This window comes from Vanessa cardui, chromosome 9, assembly GCF_905220365.1.
Source record: "Vanessa cardui chromosome 9, ilVanCard2.1, whole genome shotgun sequence".
Classification (NCBI taxonomy): domain Eukaryota; kingdom Metazoa; phylum Arthropoda; class Insecta; order Lepidoptera; family Nymphalidae; genus Vanessa; species Vanessa cardui.
Window position 1 is genome coordinate 4,680,578 of NC_061131.1, and position 13,880 is coordinate 4,694,457.

General features: G+C 30.8%; 1 protein-coding gene across 1 annotated transcript; it reads right to left on the minus strand.

The window, feature by feature from the left end:
* Positions 1–6,346: 6,346 nt before the first annotated feature.
* Positions 6,347–11,189, minus strand: LOC124532439. Its single transcript, XM_047107343.1, has 4 exons — positions 11,109–11,189; positions 9,524–9,563; positions 7,519–7,590; positions 6,347–6,475 (listed from the first exon to the last, which is right to left on the minus strand). Exons 1-4 carry the CDS (start codon positions 11,177–11,179, stop codon positions 6,347–6,349), a joined length of 312 nt encoding a protein of 103 aa, XP_046963299.1. The 5' UTR covers positions 11,180–11,189.
* Positions 11,190–13,880: the final 2,691 nt, after the last annotated feature.

Genomic DNA, 13,880 nt, shown 5'->3' on the forward strand with positions numbered 1-13,880 from the left:
AGCTATATGCCAGAGAAAGGCCCGTCAAAATCGGCCGTTCCACAGACCAGCCGGAACAAAATAACGATTGCCTTTCAAGAGACAAACAAAAATTATAAAAAAACGTTATTTTTGTATATGTGTCATAAATATAAACATATGAATTTACTTAAAGCAGTAAGTTTAATATTACAAATAGATACTCCAATTTTATTATAGATATGTATAAATAAGCAATTTTATAAAGTAGGAAATTTGAGACAGTCTTGTAAATGTCATTGTCATTAATAATTTTCCGAGATATACATCTATGGGAGTTTTCTTGAGTTTACAAGTTGACACTGGCTGTTATGATCGAGCCAAGTTATAAGAAACTGACTGTTTGATTTTTTTAATTATTAATAATCGCGTCCCAAATGATTTAATCTTTACGATATAAAGATTATAAAATTTACAATCGCGATAATATAGCGTTGTTATAAAAGTCAATCTTGTTAGTAGTTTCCTTTTATATTCGATGGTTCGTATGGCGTGACGCTTGGCCACAGTTAACCTAGAATTATAGAATCATAACGAGCAAATCTTTGGGGTTTTATTCCGAAAATAATTAATCTAAAAACGGAATAACAGAATATTTTTAAACATAGAATGTTTTTAGAGCGTATGGCCGTTTCATATAACATTCGTGTTGCTTAGCATTTTGTATTTAGACATATCTCCTTTTGTTATTCTATGCATTGTATTGTTATTTCGTTGTCTAAATAAAGGTTTATAAAAATACAAGTTATTATTATACTTTCGAATAGCATATGTATGTTATTTATAACAAAGAGTCGTTACATACTTTATACTCAAAATATGCACCAAATTTTGTTCTAGTATATATATATTTTTTATTATGTATTAAAATTTCACAAAGATACTTGTTGTTATATAGTTTAACTGTATAAGATAATTATTTACAGGTAAAATTTGCTAAAATCTGAATCGAAGTAAAATATTTAATTGGTATTAGTAAAATCCTATAATATAACATTGTACATCCAAAGACAGGCTGATGTTGGTGCCTTTGGTATGTTCTCATCTGCAATTTGGATTCATTTTAATATCCCTGCTGTTTCTTTTCTGCAGCGTTATTAAGGATACCTTCATCTCAGATGTGGAACAACTCAGACATATATCACTGAGTCATGATAACAGCTATAATTGGAATATAAATAAACTTATTTATATTTTAATATACGTAGTGGAGTTTTTACAACGTCATTAAAGAGTGCTACATTAAATAAAGATAACTTTTGTCATTGTAGGTTCCCAGTGGTAATAATTAATTCTGCTATTTAGATAATGTAATATAGGTCAGCCGTCTCTTTTACGATACATAATATATGATAGGTATTAATTATAATTAACAAATTTAAATTTAGGTAAAAATCACATATTTAATTCCAAACCGTTTTAGACTTTACCATATATATATACCATATAACGAAAAGGAAAAGTTATTATTAAATGCGCATGTCAAATAAATTGTTTATTTAATGTATTTTAATTAATAATAGTAGTCTCAAGATTATTGGTAGGAAACATTGTTCTTCTGTTCTACGTACTGTAATATATAAATTAACTGATGTATGGTGTTGTTCAAAAACACATCAAACAGACATACGTGAAGTAAGTAATGTAAGTATTCTAATTCAAAATAAATCTATACATAACAATTATCAAGAACTCATCAACTACAGTTGTTAATTTGTTCTTAATTTAAACTTTTATTGTTTTAAAGTTGTTTCTAATAAATGTCGCGTATGTTGGACTAACCTCTTATATCTTGCATGTATGATTAAATAATATTAATTACTTTTTATATATTAATTACATTCGATAATTAGCTTCGATAATTAGATAGCAGTTTTATTAATAACATGTACTTGCAAGGAGAAACACAAAGATGAATATACATATATTATCGTAGATACTTTCGTAGCTACAAATATTTTTAAATAAGTATAACAAAACCATATAGTTAAACAATGAATTATTTTTCATTCATTCGATTGATAGTATGCTCTCCCGGTAAAATCTAGATAAGAAATTAATAGTTTTATATTTGGTTATTTTTTACTCGTTTATAAAAATATGCCTGGACAATAATTTAGATGAAATTTGAAATAGCACATTCTGCCTTTTCACTGTTATCTTACAAAAGAGGTAACATACGAGAAGATAGTACATTCTAAGAAGCAAATATTTTATAATTATCTTTACGAATAATTCTCAAAATACACAAACGTGAATATTAATACCGTTCTTAGTTAGTTTTACAGCTCTTGTTTTATATATAGTTATAAGAGTTTACACTTTTACATAAATATGAAAAAGTCAACTGAATAAAGCACCTTGTTCTGCAGAAAGAGTAAAAACACAAATAATACAGTGTTAGCTGCCCCAGGGATCGCCATGTTGAATCGCTATTCCGATCTGGGCGTACATGAATCAGCCCTTCTTTTATCAGTAGGGGAAATAAAGCAGTTGAATTTACTAGTATTTTTATTTGTAGTGATCAACCGGTTGCAAAATTTAAGAGGTTTGTATGGATTATCATAAGTAAAAATGTAATGGCTACTTCAAATAAAATGAAAAAATATAACTGGGATAAGTTAAAATGTAAGTTACGTACGTATTCGTAAGTTAAGTATTCCTTACATAACTAATAAAAATAAATATTAACTATTTCTTACATCGTCAATGTACCACCAACCTTGAGAACTATGATGTTATGTCCCTTATGCCTGTTGTTACACTGCCTCACTCACCCTTCAAACCGGAACACAACAATGCTGCGTACTGTTTTTTAGCGGTAGAATATCTGATGAGTTGGTGGTACATACCCAGGTAGCCTTGCACAAAGCCCTACCACCAAGTAAAAGTAAGTTCTCATCCTCTTAACTTTTTTATTTTTTAGATTTTTTTTGTATATGCACCCTTTCCGATAGATTTTTAAATATATTTCGCTCCGCCCCTACACCCTAAACTTCGATAAATCCGAGAAAGCCCGGACGGATGGAAACCCTACATGTAGAGCAATGGCAGAGACATCGACAACTTTTATTGTAGTAAATATTAATAATTTTAAACCTGACTATAAATACCATTTTGTGAAAAAGCTGTATTTTGATTTGATATCAGATCAAATGGTTTATACAAGTTGTTTCTTAAAAGCACCATCGAATCATTGTTTTATAAGATTAAATAAAAGTTACCAGCGGAGAGTAGATCTATAGAGCAAACTTTCAAGAAAATCAGTAGTTATTGAAATCAATATAGCTTATTACACTATAGCCTTATTGAAAAATAAAATAACAATTTAATTTATTGAATGATTCTATTTTTTAAACAATGTTATGTAAAACATGTTTTTTCGAATGAATTTTTAAAAATTCTTGGCGAACATTGGCTACATAAAAAAAGAAGAAAATAATGTTCCATTTTTGAGCTAGGAACTGTTCTCCTAATTGCCGATCGATGATTTAAATCCAAACAAACATCATTGAGTTAACACCTGATTAATACAAATAAGTGTATCAGAATATTTCGACAGGATCTTTTTGCGGGCTTTCATTTCACTAAATATTTGTTTTTGTGCTATGGCAATATTAGTAGAGAGATACTATATATATCTATTTTATGAATATGATATTTTGGTCATAGTATTAATTCATATCATTTCACTCAATCATAGTAAAATTATGTATATTTAAATAAGTACGAAATATTGTGCAATACACAGATAATATTAAGAACATAGACTTTGTGTCTGCGGCAATAATGAATATTATTTTAAGGAAACTTATGCATCGGTGTCAGTATATCGTATTCACTATGAACGTAATGAACTAACTGCTTCTGTCAATAAAATAAGAAAATCAAACAAAATAAATAAATAAACCAACTTTGTAATATTCGTATAGATAATATAATAAAATATATCAGTTCCATGCAGGTCTAATATTTTAAAAAGCAATTAATAATGTATTTCGTTCGCCTTATTCAGCCTCAAGAAAGTATTAACCTATTTTGATCGTATAAAATACAGCAAGAGAGGAGCTAAAAGTACAGGAGCTGTTGCCGCTTTATATCCACTTAAAACTGTTCCTAGTCTTGCTCCGTGCTCTTAATTTATGCTTGAATGGAGCGTATCCAGTGAGGCACGAATAAAACTTTGGAAGTATTCTAATTATTGTTTTTCAGTTCCCAGCGATCCACGCGACGGTGGTAAAACGTCTGTCGAAATACAAATTTTATCTTTTATTTATTTTTTGGCTCCAAGATTAACTACAATAGTTAAAACTCTTTTAATATAAGGCAATCTTTTAAAAATACTACTTTAAGTTGGTGGTGATTCGGTTTCGTAGTTCATAAATTCATTAATTTATCGCTTATTTAAACGATATCATTATTCATTTCTTAAATATTAATAAGTTTGCATACAATTTAATTCTGCAGATTTTGCAATTAGCTGTAACTACAGGAGATAGAGCAAATTCAATAGCCGTGTGCTGTATTTTATCATTCACTTTATATTATTTAAAATAAATTAAATACTCGTTTAATTGACGTCGTGTTGCTTATTCCAATTTACAAACAAAAACAGAAATCATAGCTTAAGCGCTAGACCTTTATTGTTTAACATATCATATCGAAAATATTAAAGTGCTTAAACCGCTGAGTTCAGAAATTACGTGTAAATATCATTACTATGTTAACTGATCAATAAGCGAGTTATTCGCATCTTTAATTAACAAAAAAAACTTTAACTTCACTTGTACACACAGGATTCCTTACAAAAATATCTGCCCAATCGATCATGTGATAAACCAAACAAAGATAAATTTTTTGTTTCATAAAATCCTGTGAAATGATTTAGTGATAGGCTATAATTCTCATTAGTAGGCTTCAGTGGTCCTTGTTTATATTTGAACCATCGATCGTCGATTAAGATTCACGTGTTCTCTCCACTGAACCATCTCAGCTTACCAGCGAATTTACATACATGTGTCAAATCAATGATAATCGATTTCGCCCAAGCCGACCAAGACATTTGAACTGGATCACAGTTTATTTGTTACATTTCCATTATAAAAGTATTAATTATTTTACATATAATATAAATATTGATGTATACATATTCTCGATATAAAGTAATTAATCTTTACATTTGTTTTTGTTTTAGCCATTATTAGCTTCAGTATAATTTATTTTATATCTAACAATTGCAATATTTTTTTGGGATCAAATATAAACTTAATCCAATAATAGGAAGGAAAAATTGGAAGGACGATGAGCGAAAACGGCCCCGTGGTGAGTTTTTTTTATCGTTGGTTGCTGGTTTTAATCCAGTGTATGTGCTTAATTCATCGCATAGTCTGCTATGAAGGAAAACATAGTAAATCTTCAAGTATCGGAAGAAAGTTCTTTGTATATCCAACTGCACTGGAGTATCTTTCTTGTCCTCAGAAGGGAGGAGGCCCAGTCCCAACAGCGGGGTATCATAGCCTCTTAATATATACATTGCAAATACGAGTGGAATAGCTATCTAGCAATACTACTACGGGCTACTACTACTGCAGCAACGAATTTCAAAGGAAAGATTTCTCTTGAGAGTGGCAGCTGTAGTCTAAAGACATCATCTTTAACAATAGTACAAAACAATTAATTTTAATATTTATTAATTCAATAGAAATAAACTGACATTGTCAAACATCCGGAATCCGGAATCACAATCCGGAATTCTTCATTGGCAACAAGTCCGTAAATTGTTATAATTCGCAAGAAGTTAATAGTATATATCGATTTATTTAAATACTAAAATTATTTGAGAGGTTGTTTCTTTAGAAACTAATTTCCAAAATGATGATAATACTGAGGAGCTGAGATGACCCAGTGGTTAGAACGCGTGCATCTTAACGGATGATTGCGGGTTCAAACCTAGGCAAGCACCACTATATATGTATGTGTGCTTAATTTGTGTTTATAATTCATCTCGTGCTCGGCGGTGAAGGAAATTATCGTGAGGAAACCTGCATGTGTCTTATTTCATTGAAATTCTGCCACATGTGCATTTCACCAACCCGCATTGGAACAGCGTGGTGGAATATGTTCCAAACCCTCTCCTTAATGGAAGAGGAGGCCTCATCTCATCAGTGGGAAATTTACAGACTGTTACTTCACTTCTTTTTTTACTTTACTGATAATACTTATTTAATCTTTTAAAATAATGATTCGATTGATGCCTGTAAGAAAGAGGTAAATTGAATAAAATAATTAATTCCAATATTTCTAAAATATTTATTTTATTTTTAATGTTTTATTTATAGTAAGGTCTAACATTATAAAGCGCTATATAGTTAGTGTTGTAAGCTCCGTTACCGATGTTTGTAATTGTTTGTGGAAGATTTCGTTGACGGTTGCGGTCTGCATGGCAAAAGGTCTCGTGCTAGAATCACAAATGACGTCAATTAAAAAGAACCGTATTTTTTTTCAGTATGGCGATCGAGCCTATAGGCCACCTGATGGTTAGTCGCAGATGTCATGTCCCGTGTGCCTGTAGTTACACTGGCTGATTTATTTTTCAAACTGGAACACAATGATAATATGTATAGCAGGAAAATCTAATGTTTGGTCACCTAGTACCTACTCAGAGGGATTACACAAAAGTTTATCACCAAATTTCACCCGAGATTCCCTTTAAAATTCAAATGTTTTTTTTACCACAAAATTTTTTCTTCAGATCATATGACACTATCGCACTGCCAGAAGTTCTATTTTGATTTTTTTATGGTATAGATTGGCGTATACTGAGTACACACATATATGCATATAGGCTTACTTGGTAGTAGGGCTTTATGCATGCCCGTGTGGGTAGGTACCACCCACTCATCCGTTATTCTACCGCCAAATAACAGTACTCAGTATTGTTGTGTTCCGGTTTGAAGGGTGAGTGAGCCAGTGTAATTACAGGCACCAGGGACATAGCATCTTAGTTCCCAATTTTGGTGGCACATTGACGATTTAAGGAATACTTAATTAACTTTGGAAACTAAGATGCTATGTCCCTTGTGCCTAGTTACACTGGCTCACTCATTCTTCAAACCGGAACACAACATTGAGTAGGTCAACAAGGATGGTTTTGATACTATATTCATATTATACAGCAAAATAGTCGAGATGACCATGTTTAAATCATTTGGATTTTAAAGGAAATCTGTATAATTGTGTTTACTTGTGTTTATTTTAGTTTATTATTCATGTGGTACACGATAGTGCAGGGAAACATCACAAGGAAGCCCGTGCATTTAAAATATGGCCTTATTTTCTCTCTAAAATATGTAAATTTTTTTTTACTCATGAAAAAAAAAATTTTCTTGAATGCGTTAAAAATATTTAATAAAGGCTTTAACTGATCTTTCAATATATATTGCTATACATTTTGCCTATGTTGTATTCTTTGTTTATTATTTTAACATATATTTTTCTTACTAAAATATTGGTAATGAGAGCTCCGATTTCTTGAATTATTTTGTCTGCCTCTCGTTTTGCTCGTGAATCTGCCTGTAATAAATAGAAAAAGTCAATAATAATCTTACCAAGTATTGTAGCCTAGGAAAATATACGATATAAAAGTGAATCTTAGTAAACAATGAACTCTAAAAATAATGATAAATATATTTATTAAAATAAAAGGAAAAGCCGACTTCAAAACGTTCGACGCAGATACAAAGTCCAATCTCATCAATATCAGAACAAAATGCCTAATCCAAGGATGATAATGAACTAAATATTCGTGTATTATATCTAATTACTTTTTTTGTTCTATTTGCTGTCGAAACGCTTGGCCCTTGGAGTAGTGGTGCAAAAAGCTTCATCAAAAGTATAACACCTCGCCTCATTGCCTCCACTGGTGACAGGAGGGCTGGTTCGTTTTTTGCCCAGAGAATCGGAATTGCGATTCAACGGGGAAATGCTGCTAGCACTCTTGCCACCATTCCACGCGGTTAAGATTTATACAGTAACTAGTTTTAGTTCATATTTGTATATATATATATTAGGTTGGGGAAAAAGTCTTTTCGCATATAGTATATATGAACTTGTAATAAAATCTCTTTGGCTATACCATTTGTATCTGGCTGGTTTTGGTATCATTAAAAAGTTTTAATTTTAAAGAAGGCACTTCCAAATTCAAATTAGGAATTTGTGTGATTTTCATTTGTTTTTGTTGTTGTTAAAATGAGTGAATCTAAAGAAGAAATTCGATACATTTTAAAATTTTACTATAAAAAAGGTAAAAATGCAAAAGCCGCGAAAAAAAAATGTGATGTTTATGGACCTAATGCAGTATCTGTGAGAGTAGCGCAAGTTTGGTTTAAGCGTTTTCAAGCCGGAAATTTTGATATCAAAGATGCATCTCGCTCTGGTCGCCCTGTTACGGGCAAAATTGATGCCATTTTTGAAAAAGTGGAGCAAGATCGGCATATTAGTAGTTACGATGTAGCTGAAGAACTGGCAATTGACCACAAAACGGTTTTGACTCATTTGAATAAAGCTGGGTACACAAAAAAGCTCGATATATGGGTGCCTCATGAACTCACTGAAAGAAACCTAATGAACCGTGTACTCATTTGTGATTCTTTATTACGACGTAATGAAACCGAACCATTTTTGAAGAAGCTGATAACTGGTGATGAAAAGTGGATCACATACGACAAGAACGTGCGAAAAAGATCGTGGTCAAAGGCCGGTCAAGCTACGCAGACTGTGGCAAAACCCGGATTAACTCGCAACAAGGTAATGCTGTGTGTATGGTGAGATTGGAAGGGCATCATTCATTACGAGCTGTTACCGCCCGGCAGGACCATCGATTCAGAACTGTATTGCGAACAATTGATGAGATTGAAGCAAGAAATTGAGAGAAAGCGGCCAGAATTGATCAACAGAAGGGGTGTGGTTTTTCACCATGACAACGCTAGACCTCACACATCTTTAGCCACTCAACAAAAATTACGAGAGTTTGGCTGGGAGGTATTAATGAATCCTCCGTATAGTCCTGACCTTGCACCTTCAGATTTTCATCTGTTTCGGTCTCTGCAGAATTCCTTAGGCAGTGTCAGGTTAACATCACGAGAGGACTGCCAAAACCACTTGTCGCAGTTTTTCGATCAGAAACCCCAAAATTTTTACAGCAATGGGATCATGTCACTACCAACAAGATGGCAAAAAGTTATGGAACAAAATGGCACCTACATACTTTAGTCAAATGTAAATAAACTATAAAAAACTTTTTGAATTTTCATATAAAATACGAAGAAACTTTTTCCCCAACCTATTATTTAAGCATTTAATGTTGTTCATTCTTATGTTAATAAATTATTTATCCAAGGTATTTAAACTTAATTTAAGTTGCAAGCCAATTATTGAAGGAAGTTTTAGCTAGTTCTTATAAAAATGAAATTAATTGTATTGTTAATATTATAAAAAAACCACTTACCACATTAGCCTTGCCGTTTACACATGGAACCTTTTCATTACTGAAATTAAGCGGGAAGTGGATTAGTTCAAAACATATTAAATTTAAGTTCATATATTGTAGATTTTGTTAGAGCGATGCCGGGTAATTCTGTAGTGAATATTCACATCTAATTCCATATTATGTATTATAGAAGCACGAAATTTACAGTGAAGCACTGCTTCTTAAAATATAATATTATATACTAAAAACTTCTTCGAATTGCGCTGCATCGTCTGTTATTAGTTTTATGTTTCTTTTTTCATTTATTATTTACAAATAAAACGTCTCCTGATTTATGAGAGTATATCGTTTATAGTAAGTCCTATTCAAAAAAGAAAACATAAAATACTTAAGTTGTCAATATATATATAACGAAGAGTATAAACAGATGTTTATAAATTTGTTTGTGTACAAAATTTTAGAATAAGAATTGCATATATTGGAACTTAAAACACTTTAAATATAGAGCAGATTGTTATGCCCAGAAAGCATTTTATTAATAAATAAATTATACTTTATTTGGTTCCGCAATATCAAAGTATTAAAATATCAGACGTTATTCACTTGTATGGTCGAGATGTTCGACTTTTAGGTCACTTGTTGACTCGACTGCGGTTCGAGAGTGAAAACACTTCAAATAAACTGAATTATTATATTTATATATTAAAACTTATATCATGTTTTCCCTTTATACAAGTGATATTTATAGGATGTATAATCAATATATAATCTCGCTATACAGTATGAGATAGGAATATTTGTTTATTGATTTTAACATTGTTATATATGTTCCTTAATCGAATGGGCATAACCTTTTGCTGAGTGGTCACTGCCTATAGAGATTAAGGCCGTATACATTTTTAGCCATTTGACTATAATCAATGCGCCTCCAATCTTGGGAACTAAGATGTTACATCCTTTATGGCTACATATTGTTAAACTGGCTCACATACTCTTCAAACCGGACACAACAGTACTAAGTAAGTACTAAGTAATACTCCTACCTAGTTTCTACTCTCGAGCTTGCACAAAGTTCAACCGTCAAGTAGTGTATTATTATTATTTTTATTTAAAATAAAAAGATTTTGAATGAATACAATAAGAAACACGTTGTAAAGAAAAATAAAGAGAAATAAATTAAGTAAAAAAAAATGTTTTCATCAACAAATGTCCTTATGTAACTAGTATTAAGACTAAATTATTATTTGGTTACTATATATAAACAATAAATATAAATAAGTAATGGACAACCTCACATATATTACGCTGATCCCAATGTAAGTAGCCAAAGCACGTGTATTATGCAAAATCAGAAGTTACGACGGTAACATAAACATCCAGACCCAAGAAAACATAGGAAACTAATGAACTTTTTCTAAATCGACTCGGCCGGGAATCGAACCCGGTACCTCGAAGTGGCGTACCCATGAAAACCGGTGTACATACTACTCGACCGCGGAGGTCGTCTAATACATAATACTTTAATTGCTACGTTGAAAAATATTTATATAAATTTTTGAAAAACGAATAATTGAAATGTCGGATTTATACGTTACTTACTTACCTTGTGGGTTTTGATACAACGACGTTAGCAAAAGCGAGACAAGCGAATAGTACAACTATTTTCAGCTCCATAATACTCGATTTAGTTCTAAAACAGAGAGTTCAAGCAATGAATATGTATTAATTTTCGTTAAAGGAATCAAATAATTAAAAAAAAAAATAATAGAGTCATTTTTATAACATAAACCTTACGTCAGGATGCCGGTGAGCAAAGTTTAACGATATTCTAATTTTAAAAATCTTCTATGCTAATGCATAAATCTCAAATTTGTCTCATAGATACCAACGACTTTTAAAAAAAATATTATCAGGCCAATATACAGAGATACATCACTAACTTTTTTAAAAAAAATCTTGTCATCAAGCAGACAGCGCTGTAGCGCTCTACAGAATTAAGGTTTAGGACTTATTTTTTAGATTTAAGTGGATTCGTATTTAATTCAACCTTAATTAATCTTTAACATAATAAAACAAATCATAAATCGAATTATTCAACATGCATTATAAAAATAAAAACAATAATAACTCACGCTTTTAAAACTTCACAAATATTTATTGCATTTACATGACAACACTGTGCGAATCAAAGAAGCACTGACAACACTGATTCAACTTCGGATTGAATATAATAATAAGAATAAATTACTTCTTACTACTATCTTAATTAATTACCAATTTTTCATGTTTTATCGTTACACATTAAGTTATAAATATAACACAACAGGGAAATACGTTGATAAATGAATAAGTATACTAAAGTGCAATCACAACCAATGTGATTGTATGTTGTCATTATATTATAAATCGTATAGGAACAGTTCTATCAATCTTTTGCAAGTTTGAAAAATTCTACAAAATTTATGCTCAAATAACAATATTGAAAGCCCAAATTGTTTATAATGTTTTGGACTAAATAACGCATGAAAAAAATATGTTTAAGAGACGATTGTTTTATATTATCATTATGCTGTTATTATATTAATATACATATATTGCAATACATAACATATTTCACTTTACTCGTTTGCTGATTGTTGATCGATTTAAATATTATATACATATTCCAATGAATTTAAGTGTGTTTGTTTGAATGCAAAAAAAATTTGGATAGCTATGGTGTCTGAAAGATAAATTCACTTAATGTTTATGCTAGTAAGTATATCAATAAAATCCCATAGGTTTGTTGGCCATAGTTATTAAAAAATAAAAAGTTCGAAAATTATCGCACAGAATATTATTATTCTAGGATAAATACTACATCGAATAAACATATTCTCACACCGCTGCATGTCTGGGTTGCTAGTTTATAAATAAAAGAATGAGGATATTTTGATTCTTATCGTTGCATAAGTTTTGCGTACTATTCCTTAAAGAACACTACTAATATGATATGCGCATATTTCAAGATTTATATGGTTATTATTTATTACTTCCACGCTGCTAAATAATTTATAAGATACTTTTAACAAATTTATGGACAACGAGAAGTGGGTTGGGTACACTAGATAGCTAGCTGTAGGCCATACATTACACAGTCTTTTAAAATAAAACTTAGTGCAATAATAAATGATACATATATCAAATTCATAACTGACGTTATTCTTTTTTAAGAAACAGTCATACTGTTTACGTAATATGGAGGTTGGAGGGTATTATAATAAATATGAGCATGTATATACATATATCAGACCATTGACTGACTCATCACGAGGTTTTCGAAACTATAGATTCGTTAACTTAATTTGACGTAGTGACTCTTTCACGTATTTTTGTGAGCTTTATTTTGGTATATATATGACTGTACTAGTATCGACATAATAAATATCACATGGTTCCATTATACAGAATTTAAGATGTACGCCCAGAAGTAAAATATTATTTAAATTAAATAGAACGAAAACAGTCTTATTTGGAATTACTTTTTTCATTTAGGTGTTATTGTTGAAAACATATGTATAATATTAAATCACAAGTAGCACACAGTTGACATAAAATAAAGTAAAAGTTTTGAAATAAAATTTATGTAAGCTGTATGCTGTAATCAGAATCGTTTTAAATTCGTCAATTGTTATAGTACCTACTTTGTTTATTGACGCCAGAGATCACGAGTTCAAATAATTGTGAGTTAAATGAACTGAGGTGAAATTAAACCCAGTTTAATAATTGGATTGTTTGTTTTATTTCATGTAGTGTTTATTTGATAATTAACTGAACGATGGTGATCAAACAGGAAAGAATAAATCAAAACATTGTTTCGAAATATTAGACTCGCGAATTTTTATTGAGTTAAAAAAAAAACGTCTTTTTCTGTTCAATTGGAAAAGTATGTTTACAAATACGTCAAATAAATGCCGTTCGGTCCTAGGGCTTTATAGGGATAACTGTGTTGATGTTTTAAAAGCCTACATAGATCAAAAGAAATGTTTTCAGACTATTTGTGGCAACACCCAACGGATTGCTAACAAGCTCCACATCGCTTTAAAAAATTGAATGCCCTGCTATTACTTTTCAGTTCATGGTTGATGTACTTTCTAATACGACAGCATTAAATGACATTAATGTCTTATTAACTGTAAATACAGGTAATGTCGAAATTTTTTTGTATGTGTGCGTATTGATATTATTACATACAAACGTGACAAAGTTCTTAATAAAGGCACGAATTGTAGAATGCTTTTTTAAATGGTTATCTGTCTAATCATAGGTACAAGCATCAACCATATCTAATTAAATCGTAATTATTTTTTTCATTTTTGATGTCGGTATTTTAGTA